We start from the raw sequence: 22,488 nt of genomic DNA on the forward strand, positions 1-22,488 counted from the left end.
CATACTAGTGTAGCATGTTGATCAATGGTGCAGCGGCAGCACTCTGTTTCTCCTTAGGATCTCACTCAGAGTCTCAGTAACCCCACCTGTGTTTCTATGCTCCATCTCCTCCACTGAGGCGCTCACTGGGCAAATGGCTACAAATTCAGCGGGCCACTCTCCTCAATAGCATTTAATAGTGATTTCCCCTACAATCTCTTATTCTTTCTTGTGCAGGTCCTTAATGGATGAGCCCCCTAGGGTGCAGGCCTCCTCTTCCCTCTACTTCGCCCCCTCCGAGAGTCCCACATGTGCTAGGCCTCAAAATTGCAAATGGCCAGTCAATCGCACAGTGGCTTTTGTGATCTTTCACACAATACTTCAGTTGAAAACACTAACGTTTTAACTGTAGTGTTGGGTCACTGATTTTGGGTCACACAGCCATAAGGCAGAACTTCATGCAAAGTGATGCTGGTAACCTCTGCCTTCTAACCTCTGCACTCCGGCACAGCTCAATTGTTTTACAAGAGCTTCTGTATTCCAGTACAATACAGGTTTGTGTCCCCAACCTAATTTCTAATCCATTTGAGCATATTTCTAGTGATGGTAAAGAGAGGGTCATTTTAAGGCCACCACATTTATCTTTTGGATAATTTTCTGTTTTTGTAAAAATGTTTTATCCTTTCACAGCTTGCCATGTGGCGTGTAAAACTTGCACTGGGGCCACTAACAACGATTGTAACGAATGTAAAGAGGGATGGATGAAGAACGATGAGGATGCGTGTTCAGGTAAGCGAAAACATAATGAGTTATGCTTTCCTTAATACCTCTTGTAGCGAAGCAAAAAACATTAGCCACCTAGATTATCAAGGGAAGTCAATTAGAAATATTTGCCATTTCTCATTGGTCTCTCCTGTAGTCTGTCTCTTTTTAATTAAAGATGTAGACCCTTTATTACCAGGTAATTGGAGCTGCACTTGATATGTGAAAAAGAAGATTAGAGGAAAGTGTTGCGTGAGAAGGAACAAGCGATTGAGATCAGTTGGAAATCTGTGGGTAGTGGCAGATTGTTGGCCTCATTTGGGAGGTGGTAACCAACAACCTTCGCCAGCGGTAGTGCTATAGTATCGAGCATAGGAGATGCAGACCCTGCAGCTTTGATATGGTCTATTGCTTCGCCTGGAGGCGGTGGGGAGGGCCTCTGTGATCTTAATCAGAGATGATAGCAACAGCATCTCAAAGCCTCACTCCAATATGGGGTCCAGTGGCCAAGGCTAGAGGTGACAGTGATGTCTAAGGGGCTAATGGTGTTACCTGCCCACTGCCTCAACACAATCCTTGATGGCGGCCCAATCTCTTGTCTGGAGGTGTTGGCCAGCGCGGGTGTCTTGCAGGTCCAGGACGTCTGGTATGAGAAACTTACAGGAGTGTCTATTGTTTTTCCTGTCAGTACTTGATCACAACCAGAATTTGGTATTCTGATGTGTTAGCCTTGTTTCACGGATTGTGATTTCTAAGCAAGCACTGTGGTGCTGATTGCTTTAGATGATACATTAAACTATGCCTTCTGGGTTTGGTATGTCCCCACATTCCTTTCTTTTTAGTTTACTTGCAGGTTTTTATTTTTCCCTTTTGGATCTTGAAGGCAGCCTCCTTGCACGTATCCTAAAATTATACAGGAATTGGGTAAACCCCGTCAGGGGAATGAGACCAGGAGATGAGTTGCAAAGATAACAAAGTGTATATAATCATTAAAATTGCCGAGAGTGCTCTGCTGAAACATTACACAGGCAGCACATTAAAAAGGCACACAGCATCACTGATGATGACATGATGACGACATGATGACAAAATCTATAGTGGACACAAGTGTACAGTGGATTGGATGGAAGCCTATGGATCAGTTGATACTATATGAGATGCCAGGCGCTAATTGGTTGCCACTTCTCAGTCACTGTTGGTCCACATGGGTCAGCTGGGCTCATCTCCACGGTGTGAAGGTCAGGGAAAGGGAGTACACACCTGTCTAACTAAACTAAGCAACAGGAACTGATAATGCACAAAATAATGGCCCACATAAAATCTTGCATGAATAGGGGTACGCTGGTCAGATCAGCTAATATATTCGTATTCCGACAGTCACATTTAGCAATCCCTTTTATACCACAAACCCTGCGCCCAGGTGCCTTCAGTAAGGATTGATCTGCCGTCTGCCTATCAGACGTGCTCATGATGTAGGGAGATGTGTGTTAGTTTTGGGAGGATATACTGCAACATAGGATTAGGGCTGGGGTGGGTGTTCTGGAATGGCATTTACATGGGGTCAGCATGAAAGGGACTGGGGGGTCGGGGCCAATGTGCTCGGGCCTGACGGGGTGGGGGTCGAGGGGGCATGGGCAATTTAGGAGCGATGAATGGCACTTGGGCTTATGACTTGTCACTGTCTCACGCTCTGTACAGAGCACATGCTTTTGGAAATGTTACTGCAAGATTGTAACAAGGCATGGCTGGGCTTCCGTGAGAACAGGGCTCGAGTGGAGCTGGCAAGGGGGAGGCAGTGGTGTGGGCTGGCTGTGCGAGGTGCTGGGGATGGGAGAGCTGCCTTTATACAGAGAGATGGATTTTCGGGCCTGGTAGAGAAGATGGCACTGGGCCTAATTCAAAATGGCTTATGGCTGGGCTAGGGGCTATGCTGTGACTGTTATTTTGCTATGGGATGTTGTGCGACTAAACACTGCGGGGGCTGGGTACGCCTCCCCCCCCCTTGGCTAATGTATGTGTTATTCACCTGGAGTGACGCAAGAGGGGGGGGGGGCAAGGATCATCTCCTTCCCAACATTTGCTCCTTTCGTTACTCCAGTAACAAATACCCTCCCCCAGTACGGTGGCGTTCCTCAGCCCTTTTTACTCCCTCGCCCCATGCAGGGCTATTTTTGATGGGCATTCATGCTCTACAAACACTTCTCAAACTCTCTCCTCATCTTGCATATTCTTCAGGAGTGCAGGTCATATATATACATCCCCCATCACCCACCAAATCTACCCACACCTCCTTGTAGTTCCCTAGGTCTTCGGGTTGTGTGATAATAATGGTTCCATGTAATAATGTCTCCACAAAAATATCGCCATGCAAAAATATTGCCGAAAAATGGCTGTTTTTTGTGGGGACTTTATTGCATGGAACACCCTTTTCCCAGCGATTTTATGTACGGCAACCATATATATGGGGATAATATTGCCTGATACCATAATAATTATCTAGCACATCCCCAGTATTATATATGGCCACCATACGATACTTGGGCTCATCATTCTCCCGAGTTTGCACCTGTGCTTCTTGTGTCTCACGAGGCTCTGTTAGTGTTTCTATTACCAATTGTTACCATCATCATCACACTGCTGGGAACAGCTTTTGCACAGCATTGGAGCCTAACTGGCACACACAGAAGATTAGCAGGAAGAACACAACAAAGGGGATGAGCATCTTCATCGCAGTCCCAAGCCATGAAGGCACCCAGCTGAATCCCATGATGAACCACACTCTGTTCTGCACACCCCTTCTTTTCTCATTCTCACCCCAAGTTCATGTACTGCTGCAATTGTGTGCGACAGGGTACCGTTTTCAGTGTCTGAAGAAGGTACAAAGGTACAACATGAACCTCTGATCTTTTTGCAAAACACTGCCTTCCATTGCTGTGAGGAGGTCCAGGACGTAGCGGTTCTGCGTTGTCCTGAGCCGCAGTGCTCTTATTATTACTTTGATGACGTTAAACCCTTCTTCTGTTTATTTGCTCGCTGGATCGGCTTCCAGCGCACGACCTGGCGCCATTTGGCGTTCGTTTGTGTTTAGATGCTCGGTATAATTGATGCAAAAAATGTCTCTGCTGATTTGAAGAGTTTGTGTTCATAGGGATCTGTGCAAGGAGGTCAGAGGAACCTTGGGAGATGTAGTTTGAGGCGCGCTTCCTTCGAGCCAAGATCTCTTCTTGCTCTTCCTCAGACAGTATGCAGTAGATGAGTGTACGGGGGTGATGCTTCTGTTGGCCTTTGGTCGGATTGTCCTGTTGGCACCGCTCCCCCTTCACATGCTCCTCTGGCATCACCAGCAGTGCGGAATACAGTGTTACCAGAGCATAGTAGCCCCTCCATGAAGGTGGGAGGTGCAAGTATGCCCGTTTGCAGCACAACATTAGTAGTCCATTAGGGCGGCAGTGCCTTTTTCGAATGTTGGGGATGACAAGTGTTCTGTTGCAACGTGTGTTGGTACCCATTGGTACTTTTTCTTCCCCATGAAAGCACAGTCCATCATTTTCTTCATGCTGTATTTTGATAAGTTTTCCGAGGGCAGTGACCCATGTCAGCTTTGTGATATGATCAAACCAAATTTGTGCACGTTTGTTCCATCCATTCCAGTGTTTCATTGGACAGACTGCGCATTCCCACAGCTTTACACATGAATGTTGATTCTCCTCATTTATTTTCTGTGAATGTTGTTCCCTCAATGGCCAGGAATGGCTCCCTGAAACACTTTGCACCTTGTGATACCTTTTTACAGATTCTCTTGTCTGGTGGAAGGAGTTTCATCCTCACTGTTAGTGCCTGGAAGTTGCTCTTTATTCTGCATCATGTGAGGTGGATGAGGTATTGAGTTTCTACCAGAGGGCCCTCCTAAGGTACCAGAACCTTTGGTGTCCCAGATGCGTGCGGTATTAGTGAACACACATATCAACTAGCATTAGTAGCTCTTTTCCCTGAGCCACTCATATCTGAGTAGATTGCCCTGGATGACGAGGTTTTCTACTTTATCTAGTTCCAGACCACGGTATGCATCATACTTAAATTGTTGTTTGCCTCCTCTTTCCACTGAGAGGGATTGTCTTTTCTCTGCTGGCCTGCTACACACTCTATCAGTGGTACATGGTGATTTCTGAACATTCACGGGCTGGCTATGATACATTGGAAAAATACCAGTGTTCACATTTTCAATATTTTTAACATTTATGTTGTATAGCACATACACCCTAGGGGGGGGGGGGGGTGTGAGGAGCCAAGTGCTACTTTAGATTTTGTAATCGGGACAAGAAATGCATTTAATTTGATTTTGAGGTAGTGACGATAGTAGGTTGTGAGGTATCTTGAAACGTTGTAAACATAGTGGTAGTTGGCAATGTAACATTAATTGCATTTAGTGAGCTTTCATTGTCATTATTTACAAATACCTGCATTTCTGGGGTTACCCTGGTTAAATTTGTGTACAGCATAGTGAGGTTAGGGGATGTGTTATTATTCCAGGTCAGTTTTACCCCCAGCCCCTTCTTTTACATGGGCCCCCCAGATAAAAAAATGCTCCCCAATAAATACCTAGAACAATCGTTGTCTCATTGTCAGAGAAAATACAATAGCTATGAAATTTAAGCCAGACTCATGGCTACATGCTCTTGTGGCACTAATTCTATTCCTACTGCTATCTAACGTATTATTTTCGCTGTTGAGTGGCGTCAGTTCCATTCTTGTGGCACCTATTGAGAAGGATAAAACGGGGTGATGTTATAGAATGGGAAATGGAACATGGGGAAGTGATGACAAAACAAAGAGACAAGATCAAAGTATTGAGAGAAGGTGAAACGGGGTGTACAGTAGATCACCTCATATGGTTGAAGAAATCTAGGAGAATTCCACTTGCGGACAAAACTCCTGACATATACCAATTCTCCTGGCATCAGAGTTTGAGCAGGGCTATCTTGAGATGCAGTCGACGTGCCTGTCACACTGTCAGCAGTGAATGGTGGTGCAATCTGTTTGGCAATACATCTCACTGCTTGTGTGAGTTGCGTAAGATACTCCTTAAACTCTTCTCCTAACATAGTGGCTGTCCTCTGTGCATCAGAAACCCTCCTTTCTGGCGACAATGGCGTTTGCATGTGCGACTAGTTACTATTTCGTGGGGGGACAGGTGGAGATCCTTCCTTGGTTGAGTGCACAGTTGGAAAAGGGCCAGGGGAAGACAACACACCCAATTCTTCTTTAAGCAGTTACATAGCTTGGACAATCTACTTTTTAGGAGGCCGTTGATTTTTTTCTACAACCCCATTTACTTGTGAGTGCAAACAATTTTTTTTTTTTTTTCCTCTCTAGCTGGGATGTCACTTCCTTAAACAGATAATTAACAAAATGAGTACCATTATCAGACCTATGACTTCACATATGCCCCATCTGGGAAATACTTCTCTGACCAAAAACTTTGCTGCACACTTTGCGTCTGGGTGGAGGCAGGGCCCAGCTACCAACCATCTAGAAAATGGACACACCACCACATTCGATATCTTGCTACGTTGCACCTCACTCCCATGTCTGCATAATCAATGTGCAGTTCGCAGAAGGGCCCCACTGGGCGGGGCAAATTGCCTCGTAGCGTTCGTAAAGTCATTCCAGAACTAAACGCTTAGCATGTAGTGCATTCGACCACCATTCTATTAAGGTATTCCTGAATGTTTGGGATGAACATAGCTTTCTGCAGATCGGCGGCAATTTGCTTTTTTGTGCTATGAGCTGGGAAGTGCAATTGTTCAAATGCGATATATAACAATTCTACAGGCATAACAACTTTTCCTGTCGTGTCCTGTCTCCACAACAAATCTGTGGGGGATTGTGTGCAACCTCTTAGTCCATAGATCTTGCTCAGTTTGGGTTGCTCTCTTTTGTAATTCTTATGTGGGCGATGGGAAGTGCATTATAACCATCAGGTTTTTTTTGGTTTGTTTTATTTATTAGTATGCATTCTGTGCTCATGGGTATTGGGAGGTATGCTGTCTCTTTTGCGGCTGTGTCTGCAGCCGCGTTCCCCAAAGAGATTTCGTCCAAATTATGGGTGTGTGCTTGGCACTTCACGATAGCTACCCCTGAGGTTTGCACTAATGCTTTGATCAGCTCCTCCAGTAATTCTGCATGTTGTACTGGGGACCCATCCGCTCATCTAAATCCCCTTTCCTCCATCTGGACAGTCCAGCATGTGCCATAGTGGTGACATGCTGAATTGGAATATATTGTCACTGAACATTGTTAAGGAGAATTCTCAGAAATGTGCAAATTCCCTCCACCTTAGAGGCCCCCAGCAACTTTGCTAGATTTTGAGGACTTGATTTTTTTTTTTAACCTGGAGAGAGTGAGACCCTATTTCCCACTCTCTCGTATATTTTAATGTGATTTCTGGACTTTGTGTTTCTTTTGGTTGTGGAGTCTGACAAACTCCATAGGCATCATCTTTTACATTGTGTCACATAGCACCTTCAGTGCAGTGGCACAGGGAAGTATTTCAGATCTCCCAAAGGTTTAAATACCTTCTCTGGGATAAAGTACTGTTTCCCAGAGAGCAGTAAAGTGACATTGACTTTACTTACATTTGTAACTTTCTAGACCCATCACACACTCTCTTACAATAGGGTGCTGGATGGGTTACCTAGTATCCCCCTTGTCTAGCTTTTCATGTAACATTTTTATGTTACCCTTTCCTCACTGAATGGCTGGTGGCAGTGGTTTCGTTTTAACTACCGTGATGTGCGTTTACTGCGGGCTGCGTTCGCAGCTGCAGTAAAGCACCCAAGGGGGCAATTTTTGTCAAAATGGCCCGGTCTTCTTTTTTTGCCATTTCTTTGTGGAAAGGTCCGCCTTGAGATTTACTCTGCGTGCCAGACCAGGTTTGCTCCCATTGTTCGCTTTGCCTTTTGGCCGGATTCATGAGTGAAGCCCGCCTCTGGCTCCAGGGTGTCTGGGGTAGGCAGGAAGTGAGGGAGGTACCCGAAACTCCCTGTGCTTAGTCTCCTAGGAGACCCAAATGCACTCTGTGGTGATTGGCCGGCTGACTGTCCGGCAAGGACAGCCACCCTGCTGGGTGACTGACTGCTGGGCTGGAATGAATGGGAGGGAACTGAATAAAAGGCGAGGCTTTTGGCTTGGAAGGCAGAGTTGACCACTGGACAAAGGAACCGAAGAAGAACTTGAAGAGGACGCCTGCTGCAACTCCTGGACCGTTGGTTTGCCCGGTGAAGCCCTGCTGCTGTGCTGAAACTCCAAATTCGTATCGACAGAGAAGCCCCTGCAAGGACGACTTCACCCCTTCAGTTGGTGGGACCAATCAACTCCAAAGTAAGCCACCTGGACATCCTTCTCGAAACTGGTTGAATTTCCACAGAGTTGCTGCTGGAAACCGTATAGTCTGGTAGAGGAACGCCAGATTGTGTGCGTTGCTTTTAAGTTGGCCAAGAGCTCCAGGAAGATCCTCCGGACTCCCAGGAAGCAGGACTGACGGAGCCTCCGCACCCTCAACAGAGTGCGGGACCCCAGAAGCAAGGAAAGTCCATCTTGACAGCCGGAACCGCGGTGTTGCTATTTGCGGTCGTTGCGAGGAGCTTAAACACTGAAGTGCCACTTGTTGGAAAGATTGCTGGTTGCGAGCGGTGACCGTCCCATTGCAGTGCAGGAGTCCCTAGAAGTCCTCCCTCTTGTCCCCACGACTGAGGCCCAGGAACAGAGAGAGATCTGCAGAGCTGTACACGAACAGAAGTCATCTGCTGCACTTTTTCTTCAATACCAAGGTAACGGAAAGTCTGAGAGAACTTAGCTCTTGTTGTAGAGTTGCTTGCATCTTCTGCCTCTCACAAGTCTAACAGCTTGTGGCCTATTTGATTCTTCTAAAGACTTCTAAAACATTGTGCAAAGACTTTTTCTACCTACCTACTTATTATTATTATCTACCTACTTATTATTATATTATTATTACCTGCAAAGACGCACTTCAGCTCAGATAGACTTTTGCCTATTGACTTCGACTTAGCCTTTTTCACCGAATGACTCTTCTTGGAGGACCTGAAAGTATTTGCCTGCTTAAGAATATTTGTGGTCTCTTGTATGCTCGAAATAACCTTTTCCTTTTACCAACTTCAATAGTATTCTAAATGCAAACAGTAAGATATTAATGTCTCCAGCAATCTAGCTATTGAAGTCACCTGAGGGTGTAGGTTGTGTCTGTGGGCCATCCCAAAAGCGTCTTTACTGATTTAGAAACTAAGAGTGTGTGTGTGTTGAAGTGTATTTGAGTGTTTGTTTGTTTGTTTATTAGATTTATAAGGCGCACCAGACCCGGGAGTAGCAGGGCGCAGAAGGTTATGCGAAGCTTATAGATGTTGCATACACAAAAATAATACAAAATACAATATACAATCTTAAATAGCGAGGAGAGACAGAGTAATTTACATCTTGGTAGCTAAGTATGTACACAATTTACAGTCTAACAGCAAGTCAAACTAGCAGATCACAATTTCTGAGGTGACTAGTTATCAGTCATGTTGAGGTGAGTGATGAGGTTTTTTCTGAATAAGGAGTAGGCAAGGTCAGCTCTCAACTGGTGTGGCAGGGAGTTCCAAAGATTAGCGCACTTCACAGGGAAGCTGTTGCAGCCAATCTTGGAGGATTTGAATCTAGGTACTAGCAGGCAGTTGGTATTGATGGTTCTAGACGGTCTGCTGGAGGTTCTGTCAATTAAATAACTTGGAGCAACATTGTGTAGTACTTTGTGTCAGGGAGGCCATTTTTAGTTGTATTTTGTTGTGATTAGATAACCATTTATGATGGTGTCTGATAGCAGAGATGTGCGCTCTTTTATTGATGCCTAGTGCAGCTCTGATGGCATTATTTTGTAGTATTTGGAGTTTTTGGATGGTGGTTTTATTAGCACTACTGTACTGTGATATTGCTCCCTTCTGAAGATGACTTACTGTAACTGACTGATAGATTAATAATTGTTTATTCAAGAAACCTTGTGTGTAAAGGGTTTATTTGAATATCTGTCACTGTGAATCTGTGTAACTCCCCTACAGCTCACATTGTCCCCTCTTCAGATAAGCCTGGCTGCTCAACACACTACCAAAACTGTAGCTTACACCAAAGGTTGGGTTTCCTATACCTGTAGTAGAGTTGTGTGTAGTGCACGCAAAGGGTACTTCATACAAACTTTGCCTAACAAACATCCCTTTGCTGCATAGAACGCTTTGGTCAATACTACCAGCTCCACAGCTTGGGCCGAGTAGTGCATGGGCAAACGTTTTTTAACAAGTACTTCAAACTCCCCTTCTTCCAATCTCACCACTGCTGCTACTACATGTTTTTCACCTATTTCTTGGCAGATGGATGCTGATCCATCAACAAAGTACACTTCTCCTTCCTCTAGTGCATTTTCACTTGCTTTGCGAATATCGCCTCCTTCTCCCTCGTATGTGGCACAATCATGCGCTTGCACAGTGCAGGGCTTGATGAGAAATGTAGCTGGGTTTACTGATTTGCACTTGATGACATGGATATTGGGGCTCGACAATATAATCTTGTATGCTGATGCTCTCTGTATTGTGACAGTGGATTTGGATCTTTCCAATATTGCAAACGGAGAGTGCTCTACATAATGGGTGACGAGCACCCCATCACAATTGGGGAGCTCTTTTCAGCGCGAAGGCGGCATCTGCGAGAGCCTCTTCACAAGCAAAGTAACCCTGCGTTGCTGAATCAAGTGTGCCACTGTAATAGGCTAGTGGTTTGTGACCCATGGATGTTTTTTGTCAAAACAGCTGTCATCAAGGTGTTATTCGAATGTTAGAAAAGGTAGAACTTGGGTTCATAATCGGGCGTCACTAGAACTGGGGCCGTGGAAATCAATTCTTTAAAGTTTTCAAATGCTGTCTGCATTTCTGCTGTCCATGTTATGTGTTTTCTCTTTTTGTGCCTCCTTTATGCCTGCCAATAGGGGTATTGTGTAGGCGGCATAATCAAGTATCCATGCTCTACAGTAGTTATATATCCCAAGGAATTTCTGCATATCTTTCACAGTGTGGGGTCTGGCAGAGGCACGCACTCTTGCCATCTTTTGAGATCACCTGCCCCAAGTACAGGACCTCTGACAGACAGTATTGTAGTTTTTTTCTTGTCTAACTTATATCCTCTGTGTGCGGGCAGCTGGAGAAGAGCAATAGTCTTTACAATTCTCTTCACTGCACTGCATACTATGTCATCTACATACTGAGTATTACATGCTAGAAACCTGAATATTGCCAAGATCTTCATGTAGGATCCTGTTGAATATGCTGGGGCTTTCACAGTACCCTTCGTGCTAACAACAATGTTTGTATCTCCTCCTCCCCCCAGTGTAAATGCTGTGAGGTACTGGGAGCTGGGATCAAGGGGCACAGAGAAAAACACGTTTTTTAAATCCACCACAATAAAGTGGGTTGCCTTTTTTAGGATATCGCACAAAATTGAAGCAGGATTTGAAACAAGAGGGAACTCTTTTTGGACAACGTCATAGAGGGACGCCCCTCCTGTCTCTTTCTTGATTGGATATATGGCTGTATTACATGGGGAGTTGGAGGGGACAATTATCCCTTGCTCTAGGAGGGCACATAATGTTTCCTGAATTCCTTCCTTTGCCACTCTGGACAGGGGGTACTGCTTAACTCTTGGGCAATATCGCCCCTAGTTTTAATGTAATTTTCACAGGGGTCACTTCTCTCAACAATCCTACATTATGTGGGTTAGTGGTCCATAGATGACGGGGCACTTGTTGCATATCTTTATCATAAAAGGAAGGTGGTGCATGGACGACAGCCCTGAGGGGGCTGGGTGCTTTCCTGTACTGTACCATCACTTCACCTGGGATACTTATTTCTAGAATGATCTCCCCGTTGTTGTTGTCGTCAGTGAACAGTTCCTAATCGCTCATTTCTTGTGATGGTATATTGGCCATTCACATCCATGAGTGTCATTCCTATTACTACAATCCTTTTAGCAGATACCTGCACCCCTTTGAGGTCTAGGGACAGAATTGTGCCAGCAACCATTTTGGGGGCAGTTACTGGGCGGAACACCAAATCAGAAGGCACTCTCCATTCTTTCCTTGTGAGCTCAGGTACTGCTCTGACCAACACTCTAATCCCATAGATGAACATGTCGGGGTCCACTGGCACCCCTGCCCTCAACCTAAGCTTGTTTGCCATGATGTTTATCAATAGCATGGCTCTGAGGGAACACATGCCAGTGGTGGAGCAAATAATCCCTCTCTCGGTGAATTATATTGTCATATTGAGCTTGCTAAGCAAATTCTGACCCAGCAAATTGACAGGGGAACTTTCATAATAAAGCAGTGGTGCCGTACTGTTTTACCTCCTTTTTTAACATCCAAATCTTCTGTAAAAGGAACTGTTACTACAGCCCCAGAGAATCCTTGCGTTTCGAGATTTTTGCCAGACAATGGAAAATCACCCTCATATATGCATGATTTTTCTGCCCCAGAGTCCAACATAAAGATGAACTGTTTGTTCCCTATCGCTGCCCCCACCAGTGGTTCCTCTTCTGGATGTAAGGTAGTAGATGAGCCAGACCCGCAAGTGCTCTTTGTGGGCTCTCCTAGTCTGGGTGAATGTCTGTCCGTGGGCAGGAAAAGATGTTTTTATTAAGCATGCATGTCCCTTGCTAAGGTGCTGGTACCCCGTTTGCAGTGGTGGCAAAAGGTTTTTGGTGTCGTTGGACCTGCTGAGTGGGGCGGTTGCGTTGTGCTTGCGCTGTGAGGGTAGGGTGACGTAAATGCACTATAACGAGGTGGTGGTGTTTGTGCTCATTGTGGATGTTGTGGGGGTCCTTCATACAATCCCTGGGGCAGTCCGTATGTGCTCCCTGGGTGGGGATGACCACTTTGAAGAGTGGCATATTGGGGTGGTGTGTAGTAAGGTTGGTTGTATTGGTAGTTCCCCCTGCCTGCTGCGGCACTTTCGTGAAAAATGGCCCCACCTCCCACACGTCCAGCATTGCCCTTGGTTTCCTCATCTGGGACCTGGTCCTCTGTATCACCCTTGCCCTCTATATCCTCCCTGAGATCCCCTGAACTCGCCTCGCCCTCTTGCAGGTTTTCCTTGCCACTGGTGTCCCATATATGGCTGCTCTCCTTCCCACTGCCCTTGTCCATTATCCGTCCACACTGCGGACATTCTTGCCTGTGTGGCTCCTGAGATACACCCCTCTTCACCCAACTTATATTTTGGCGGCTCGGCTGTTACAGCCGTGATCTTCACCAACTTCGTCTGCACAAGTTTTACTTCCTCAGCTAACCTTCTATGAATAATTTTTTTTCTCCGATCCTCCTACAGTGGTGTACTATGATGCTTTGCATTTCTGGTCATCCCTTTGTTTCTATTCCCGGTATTTTATCCAAGGCCTTTGTAACATTCCTTCCCAGGGGTCTTCCCCACTAGGCATTGCCCACTTTACCTGTGGTATCCCTCCACTGCACCTTTGTCTGATTCGTCAAAATCACTCCATGATTCTTCATCTCTCACTGATACTACAGTATCGTACCCCAAATTATCAATTTCTCCTTATCCCTCCACCCGCACTGCCCTTATGGGGGCACTGTCAATCTTAAATAGTATTTCTCCTGACTTCCGTTTATCCTCCTGTATGGGCAGGGTTCCCAGTGGTGATTGGGGATCTCCCTCTACATCCTGCGTTCGCTCACATACTGCTCGTAGCCGGGCCAATTCTGTGCGGGTGAACGCTAATGCCACCAAGATCTTGTACACCTGCTCCTGCAGGAGCGGGAGTATTGGTCGATGGGACATAAGGATGGTGTGGGGCTGTACCTTCTGCCGGTTTTGTTAACAAAGGATAAATCAGTTTTGGCTCCGTCTATCCCGTTCCTTTGTTCCTCTCCTCTTCCCCCCCCCTCCTCCCCATGCTGGAGTTTCTGATCTCTTTTCCTTTTTATTGGTGGTTGGAGTATCCTCGAACATCCGCCACAAATCTAACACTTCCCTCCTGTTTTGTAACTGTTTCCCTTTATATTTGTCTGTTAGGAATGTGGAAAGGTGCTCTAACGTTCTCTTGTCGAACGATCCACCCTCTGGCCAAGCGTGTGATGGTCCCTCCGCTTTCGTTTCAGTTACCCACTGTCCATGATTTTTTTTTTTTATGTGCTCACTGTACAATGTGAGCTGCTTGCAAATACGAGATAATGGTGTTTCTGCCCCCATAGCTGTTTATTTCTGTTCTCTAGTGAGTTCCTCTATTTAAGACCCATATAGGAATAAGAAAGGTCCTTCTTTTCACTCGCCCCTCCCTCCTCGGGCTTCTAGCTCTAGGTACAGTGCCTCACTACCACCTAGATCTCTTATGCGCTGGTACCTTATACAATTACAATTCTTCGATACATATACACTTAGAACCATAAACATAAAAGTTTTTTCATAATAACAGGACAAATGCATGAAACAAACGACCTATATCAAATTCACTGCTCTCCCTCCCTCCCTTTTCATGCACATCATGGTCGCCCCTCCTAGGCTCTTCCTCCTTGCATATTTATGGAAAACACTATATAGGGCTCCTATTTTTATCTCTTACTTTGTCTCCAGCACTGGTCAAAACAGTGCTCTGTGGTGCCACCCTCCAACCTCTTTCTAGGTCAAGCTCCCGTATTTCCTCTTTTATCTTCCTTCACGTGTCTTTATCAAAAAATACTAATGGAAATAAAAAGTTGAAAGCACTTCTCTCCAATTAATCAAGTTCATTCATCCATCCATTCACTGCGTGTTCCCCTTAATCATGTTGCTCTACATTCCCAGCAATATTCCCCACTTTGTTATCCCCTTTGCAGTTTATACTCAGGTGGCGTGTTCTTCCAGGAGCCTCCATTCGGGGTCTATCCACAACATCTGGGCCTCTCCTTGGGACTGCACCCGACTCAGGCGAGCAGCAGGGTAATCGCAAAGCCGGAACCCACACGAAACTTCTCCTTCTGCGTACGTGTTTTTTGGGGACTGGTCAGCCGTAGGTGGGGGCGGCTTTGCCGGAGAAGCCCTGGTTCTTGCCGCAAGTACGGGAGACTCAAGGATATCCCGTCTAAAGGGGTCACCAAATGAAGGCAGCCTCCTGTCACGTATCCCAAAATTATACCAAAATAAGGTAAACCCCTGTCAGGGGAATGAGACCAGGAGCTAGGGTATTTCATTGGCTTCTCAACCCTCTTCTCCATTTTACCATGGCATCTATGTTTGCCTCTGCAACATTGGAATATCCAATCAACAGCCCTCTCAATGTTCTTAGTTAAGCGGAGGATGCCTGCTTCTTGGTCTTCCTATTCCATCACTGTAGGGGTGTATGAAATCCATTTATTTGTAGAAAATGTGGAGCGGTAGGTGATGGACTGCGCCATTTTCAAAAAAGTTTGTTTTAACAAGTGTTTTTGTGATTTGAGGGATTGCTTTAGGCACTGCAGACCCTTGTCCTTATTTATTTTGTTATCTTTGCAGTATTCATCTGTTTTGACAAGCAGTTGGGGAATAGATGTCTAATTTTGTGCTAGCAGAACCAAATAGTCGAGGACAATGGGTACTTCTGTGGTTTTTACGTTTGGGAATTCCTGAGCATTCTAAAACAGCCTGCCTGGCACCGCTCTTTAAAAACAAATATGTTTAAGAATGCGTTTTATGTGGGATGTAGTGTTGCTTAACCTTTCTAGAGAACCTGAAAGTGGAGAAGCATTTGTATCTGATTCTTTGTTGATTTTGTATTTCAGATGTGGATGAATGTGCAGCGGAAGAGCCACCTTGCAAAGACAATGAGTATTGCTTGAACAGTGACGGGTCTTACGCCTGCAAAGGTCTTGTTTTAATGTTCTTGTTAGGCTGTCTTTTTCTGATTCATTTGCATAGTTTCTTGTATGGTAAATTTTTTGTTGTTGTTGCAACCAAGCATTGTAGCTATGTTTTTGTAAGCTTGCCCCTTATTTAAACCTAAAATGTGTCTGCATCTGGACTGGCAACACAGAATGTGCACCTATCGGCTTTCCAGTAGCACATCATAAAGAACATTTAAAAAAAGATGAGCCTTTGCGTTCTGTTTTGCAAATGTTCAAGAGAGTCTTACTTTAACTTCCAAACAGGTTTGTCTTGTGGCAGATTTAGTTTACCCCAAAGGGAGATTGGACATTGTATGCAATAAAAATTAGATATACTTCTGGTAAAAGAAATGGGGGGTGGGGCAAATGTAAACAGTGGAGTGATAGCAAAGGACTATGGGCATGTGAAGAAGGCTACTTAGAGGGAAAAAGCTAAGCTGAAGAGGCAACTCTTCAGTTATCTGCAAGTAAACCTGGAGGTCAGGAGGTCAAGGGAGCTTTAAAGGTATTGGGCAGCAATATACAAGGCCCAGTTGGAGAACGATGTGAGCCTAAATTTAGGAATATGAGTATGGGACATCTTTTCTGTGAGTGATCGTAGAAGCAACCAATGTTTCGCTGTTAGGTACACTGATATTGTGTATGTGTCAAGGCCTTGAAAATAATGCAGGCAAGTTTTTATTTGGATATGAATGTGAAAAGGAAGGCAGTAGAGAGCTGAAAGAATAACAATGATGTGATCTAACTTCCTTGCTTCATGATCTTTTGCAAGAATCTTATTTGTCATCATTGTGCCCACTGCAGAACTGTAACAACCTTGTAACGGCACAATCTTATCCCGACACACCTATTAAATCATCCATTGGACCCTCTGACTTCATAATGATTTCACAGATCTCCGAATGCATTGTTTGCCTCGTTAAAACAAGCAGTCATCCTGTGAGCCCTGAATATGTGGTCATCTGATACCTCCAATACCTATAACTGTGAAGTAATGAAGCACCAGGCTCAGGGGTAAACATTTCAGGTTGCAGGCTTTTAGCCAGCCATAAAGTCACTCACCATCTCCAATCTATATATAGACATAGCTCACCATTTCTTGCTCGCCACTAGTCAATTATCACTGGACATGGCGGGTGGGGAGTGCAAATTTAACCCCTGATGTAGCTAGTTTGGAGACCTTCAACTGAGGTGGCTTTGGCCACAACCTCTGTTTTTGACAGATTTCTGTCACTGTCGTTCTTGGTTAGTTTGCTAGTCAGTGTTTGCATTGAAGGGAAGCTAATGCCAAACAAAACATACTTTGCAAAGATACTCAGTCCCATGAAGGAATTTTAACAAGAACTTCTTTAGCTCAGATGCTACATGACAGGGGGACCCAGCCATGGTCGCCCACTCTCAAATCTTCAATCTCTTAGAGTGAAAGGTCTCAATTGCTTTTTACATCATATCTCACATCGCCTGTCCTCCATACACTCAGGATTACCTGTCCATGGGTGGACAGAACCAGAGCTGTGTCCCAGCAGAAAGGCATTGCATTTAAATTGAACATGTAGTGCATCATACTGGAGCCTCCAGCATGATGCAACTTTCACACCAAGGGTTTTTACTTTTACTTTCCTTGTGGTACCCATTTTTTTTGGATTCTTGTTCAGTTATTTTTCCCTCTCGTGCCCGGCGTCGCATTGTTTTTGTCCATCTGCCTATGCTGGGTAAAACTGGTTTTGTCACGTGTGGGCTGTGCCAGTGAATCAATTTGTTTGCCTCTTCTCTCTCTGCATTGAGATCTTGGGGCCCGAGCATAAGTGGGACCAGTGCTGGGCCTATGATGTACTTTGGGTGCGGTCCCTGACAAATTACTTGCAACGCTGGAAGGATATATTCTCCATACTGCCTTTTCAGCATCTCAAAGACTTACTGGAGTCTGAATGCTGGTGACTGGCAAGTGCCTTCCCTTCTTCTTAGGTAACACCGGACAGGTGATTCCTCAGCGGTTGCCTGGTCCAGGAGGGATCCTTAGAGGTTCCAGGGCTGTCCCAGAGTTTCCACACTCTGGGGCTGAAGCTGGATGCAAGTCCAAAGATCCTCTTTTGGGGCTAACACCAGTACACCCAGGTAAGGGCCTGAGGATCCCTGCGGAGGGGCCATTGCTAAACTGTTATCCGGCGATCCCTCTCGGGGGACTAATTCCAGGTCTGGATTCCAGGATCCCTTTGTAGTATCGAATACCAAGCAGGAGCTTGAGATTCTCAGTAAAAGGGTTAAGTATAAGGAACGTTTGCAGCCGGGGCTTCTCAAGGAGTCCAAACCCCACGCTCACAAGCACATGTCGTGCTGGCTCATTAAAGCTTTACCACAAGATAGTGGATAAGGTGCCAAGAGCGGGAAACTGAACTGGCCATTTCCTCTGCCCCTCCGGACCCCAAGATGGTGGATAGACCTGCAAAAGAGCTGGTAGGTTCTCTTCTCCCCATTGGTGCAATGATCTGTCCTTACCATTTACAGTCGTCCTGCCCTCTTGTCTATATTCAATACCTTAGCCCAGCCTGGGTCCCATCGTCTGTGGTTTCAAGGCGCTCGAGCTTAACACAAGCCACCTCTGCCCCCGGCAGAAGACTGCTTCTTTGCTAAGTTTCAAGCAATAATTTGAGCGGACCCACATAGTGCTGATCAGGGGGGGCTACAGATGACCCACAGAGACTGGAACAGGAGCACCCCTCATCCACCAGCTGGTGACCGGTCTTCTGATGTTCCTAGACATACCCCTTAAGAAAACCAAGAGGCCAAAATAGCGCCTTGTTTGCATTATTAGCTTCTAGAGGGTGGTAGCAGAGAGGTACCCATATGCAAAGGGATGTTTTGGCTGAGTTGTAGAAGCTTTGATAAAAGCTCCATATGATTCAGGCAAGTAGATGCTAGGTACAGTTACCCTGAGAGAAGGCCTGTTTGGCTTCACAACCCCAACCACTTTCCTATGTGGTAGCTGCATACTCTGTACTCCAAGGCAACCTCTGATGTTCTCTGTAAGTGAAACCGAGGCAGATGAGTCCAGTTGCTCCAGAGTGGGGGCAGGAGAGTCTACCAAAACATGAAACCCCGATCGAAAGCCTCCCCCATCCTCACTTTGCCAGTACCCATGGACTTCCAAGCCACCATCCGACATTTAAATGGGAGGCATCATAAAGGCTGTGACAGCTGGCCTCTCGTGGGCCTGCCATATTTAGCACGTTTCTGGCTGAGGCCTGCTCATCATTTTGAGGTCAGCTGCACTGCTCTTCCCATTCCAGGTCACCCCCATTTCTCAGCTGTAAGCGGGAACTTACCTGGGGCCCTCCGCCACATGCCAGGTGGACCTTCAGCTGCAGATCTCCACCAGCATCTGTTGCTAGTGGGTCTCGGGTGTCTCCGTACTCGCAACAAAAACGGGGGTCGCGTGAATCACCGACTAGCCACAATCACACCTTGGCCATACCACAGTTCCGGAACTCTGTTGGTGCCAATGTAGCACTTGAAGTGGATAAATACAAGGAGATTCCACAGGATGATGCATTTAGCGGGTGGGGCCAATGCGTGTTACACCAAAGCAGACACCTTGCTACAGGCTCTCTAGCACACTACCCCTCCCCTCTATAATCCTCTGAGGATATTACAACCAGTTAGTTTCCTCTTACCAGCTTGAGGTACCATGCTTGGACTCTTTTGCTCTGTTCAAGTTATCCTATTAAAGGGAAAGCGACCACTGGTGAGCTTTCACTCCCAATTGATTTACCTAGTAGGTAGTAAAACACTGGGAATTGAAGACGTTGTTGTCGAGCACATTTCACAGACATTATTTTGAGGTTATTGTGATTCTCAGACTATGAAAAAAGTCCTGTGAGGGTTCCAAAACACTTCCAATCCAAATACTAAGTGAATTGTTTTCTAGACTGTTTAACCAGTAGTTTGGGAGCATTTTGTGGGTCACACCTCCAGAAAATGTTCTGATTGAAACTGTTGCTAAGAAGTTCTACCATCCTCTATCATAATCTCTTCGAATATATTAATATGGTCTCCACATTCGAATACAAAACATTTCTGCATCCCCCCTGAAATCTTTTCTTGATATGTGTATCATTTGTTTGAAATGAAAGCTAAGTTAACTGTTGTGGGATACTGACTTATAAATAAGGTTTTATCTATTCACAGTTTGCCATCAGGCTTGTAAAGCATGCACTGGAGAATCAAATAATGATTGTAAGGAATGCAATCAGGGATGGACAAAGACCGATGAAGAAACTTGTACAGGTAAGGACATTTTAAATTCCTTAACACTTGAAAATCCTCAAAAGGTGAGGCCATGCATTTTTATCAGGATTTTCAGTGGCAAAAGAAAGTCCCATTTACCCTGCATCTTTTTATTTCTATTGTGATGACTCCAGAACAATTGGAAAAGGTTCTGGATGTTTTTCCCTAAACTTCGCTGATTGATGCTAACTTTCTAGGGCATTTCATTGGCTCCCCAAACCTCTGCTCCATTTTACCATGGCATCTACGTTTGCCTCTGCAACCCACATTTGCTACCTACATTTTAAGGGGTGGGTTATCCATGCCCTTTCTGTTAGTCTCTGGCACAATAACGTCTGACCCCAAGGTAATGCCAGAAAATTGAAATGTCTTATTGCCTCATCTGGAAGTGGTAAGAGTGAAACATGGTCTCAGCCAGAAATGGAGGTTACATTATTTCAGGGTTTCATGCTGAGATGGTTTTAACTGTGCAGGGTGTGTCCCAGCATTTATGGTAACTACTTACTGTTCCCCAGGGCCTCAACTAGGCACAATGTGGCAACCCTACCCATCACCTCCATATGGAATTCGTCATGACTACACATAGGTTTTGACACTGTTCCCACCCCCATGTCTTGCAGGGAAAAGGTGACTGTGGCCTTTGCCTTGAGGTAGTGACAGTGGCCAATGCCCTAGCCAGAGGCTCAAATTGATGGGCGATGTTACACCTGTGTTTATTGGTGACGCTCAGCCTTGACCTCACATGAAATTGTTGGAGTGGAAGTTGACCTCCGCAGAGGTGCTGGCTGGGTCTCACCTGGAGTTGAAGTCAGCAGCTAAAGGCCCACATTGTGAGTTAGAGCTGCATGTCTGGTGTCTTGCAGAAGGTGATTTACCAACTGCCAAAGTCCCCTTCATACAGAAGACTGAATTTCAAGGTTTCTCATGACCGTTCCGGAAAGGTGCATAATCCTTGTTATAGTCTTTCATGCCTTGTGCTTAAAACGTGTCACTCTCATGCAAATGAAGACCATGTGAGGAAGGTTACCCTTGTGCAACCCAAACTGCCAACACATTTTGGAATGTCCAATTCAGCCTTGCCACGTTGTGAAGCTGGTCATAAAGCACTCTTCATATATAAGCAGATTTATTAATACTAACAGAATACCAACTATTCTTCAATCTTTAACTACAAATTCAACTCATCTGCAGATTTAGGCAGATGTCTCATCCTGCCTGATCAACTTATGAGTTGATCAGTGACTCACTAGAGAGTAACTGTTGGGAAAGCTGCCAGAAGAAGCATCTTTCATTGCTTTTTCATTGGGACCCCAGCAAATCGGCTGACTGATTGTGGGATTCTGACTGATATTTATTGAGTAGGGAATTTTTCTTTTTTTACTGTTAATGTGTGGTTTAGCAGACCTTGAACCATCAAAACAATAGGACATTGCAGGAGCCATATTCTCAAGATGAGATGGAACACAACACTGCATGGGTGCAAATCAAATCTTGAGCTAAATAGGTTGGGAAATGTGAATACAATGTTCAGGGGGTCACCTTGGAACACACCAGTAAAAAATTACAAAAGTAGTCGAAAAGGAGTGTACGCCAGGCAAGAAGTATCGCAGTTTTATTCGGGGCCCCGTACGCAACTGGGAAAACTGTATTCAAACAGAACACAGAACAGAACTGCATGAAAATGCACTGTTAAAGAAACACCCTTAAAACAAAAGCTTTTATAGTTGTCTAAGCTAATTAACATCAATCACTTTTCAACATAAAGTATCCCCACGAATAGCTGATTGCATATCAAACCCTTATAGAAGGGCATACATTACATTCTATGATTGGGTCCCGCAGCCCTTACCACATCACCCCTAGTTCCCCTTGTGATGTCTACCTTCTTCCCAGGCAGAAATGTATTCAGGAGCAATTAGAAACTGCCATGGGTTTTTTGAAACCGTCAGTAGATCAGGCTTCGTAAATTAAATATGCCGAATTATAAAATGGTTGTGCATTCATTGCATTTCGGTGGGACCAGTGATCTCTGGTTTATGACCTCGACAGTAACAAACATTGTTTGCTTTCTACCGTGCAACCCTGGGATTGTGGGATTTGAAATGTGCTACAAGCCGCTGCGGCTTCTAAGCAAATTAATGAACCAAGCACACGTTTCTAAAAAGCATGCTTTGAGGACTGTATACCACGGCTCAGCCTAATGCTAAAAATGGTTATACTCATCTGTGACCCATCTTGATTATCTATGCTTCTTTAAACGTGAGACACTGTTATTTAGGGAATTCTCCAGGCTAGTTCAGATTACTTTTTTATTTTATTTTTTATTTTATATGGTTTATTTTCTAAACCTTTAAAAAAGAAGCAAAGACACATTTAAGATTTTTACAACCAGCATGAAACCGCATCTCATTATTTCATTTGCGTAGCCTCGGGACTGTGTACAAGATTGCCAAGTTGTGTGTCGGATGACTCCTCCGGCTAAGATAACACGAGGCTGTCCAATCGATTTTTCACAG

At 45.1% G+C, this 22,488-nt stretch overlaps 1 protein-coding gene across 2 annotated transcripts in view; it reads left to right on the plus strand.

Annotated features, from left to right (window-relative positions):
* The window catches only part of CRELD2 (cysteine rich with EGF like domains 2), a 272,969-nt gene that overhangs the window by 114,706 nt on the left and 135,775 nt on the right, over window positions 1-22,488 (plus strand). For both annotated transcript variants that reach the window (XM_069629255.1, XM_069629256.1), the window contains exons 6-8: window positions 670-768; window positions 15,587-15,670; window positions 19,874-19,972. In XM_069629255.1, coding sequence (XP_069485356.1) covers window positions 670-768; window positions 15,587-15,670; window positions 19,874-19,972 — 282 coding nt within the window. The remainder of the gene's footprint in view (window positions 1-669; window positions 769-15,586; window positions 15,671-19,873; window positions 19,973-22,488) is intronic.

The sequence above is a fragment of the Ambystoma mexicanum genome, chromosome 12, assembly GCF_040938575.1.
Source record: "Ambystoma mexicanum isolate Mex_15411 chromosome 12, UKY_AmexF1_1, whole genome shotgun sequence".
Classification (NCBI taxonomy): domain Eukaryota; kingdom Metazoa; phylum Chordata; class Amphibia; order Caudata; family Ambystomatidae; genus Ambystoma; species Ambystoma mexicanum.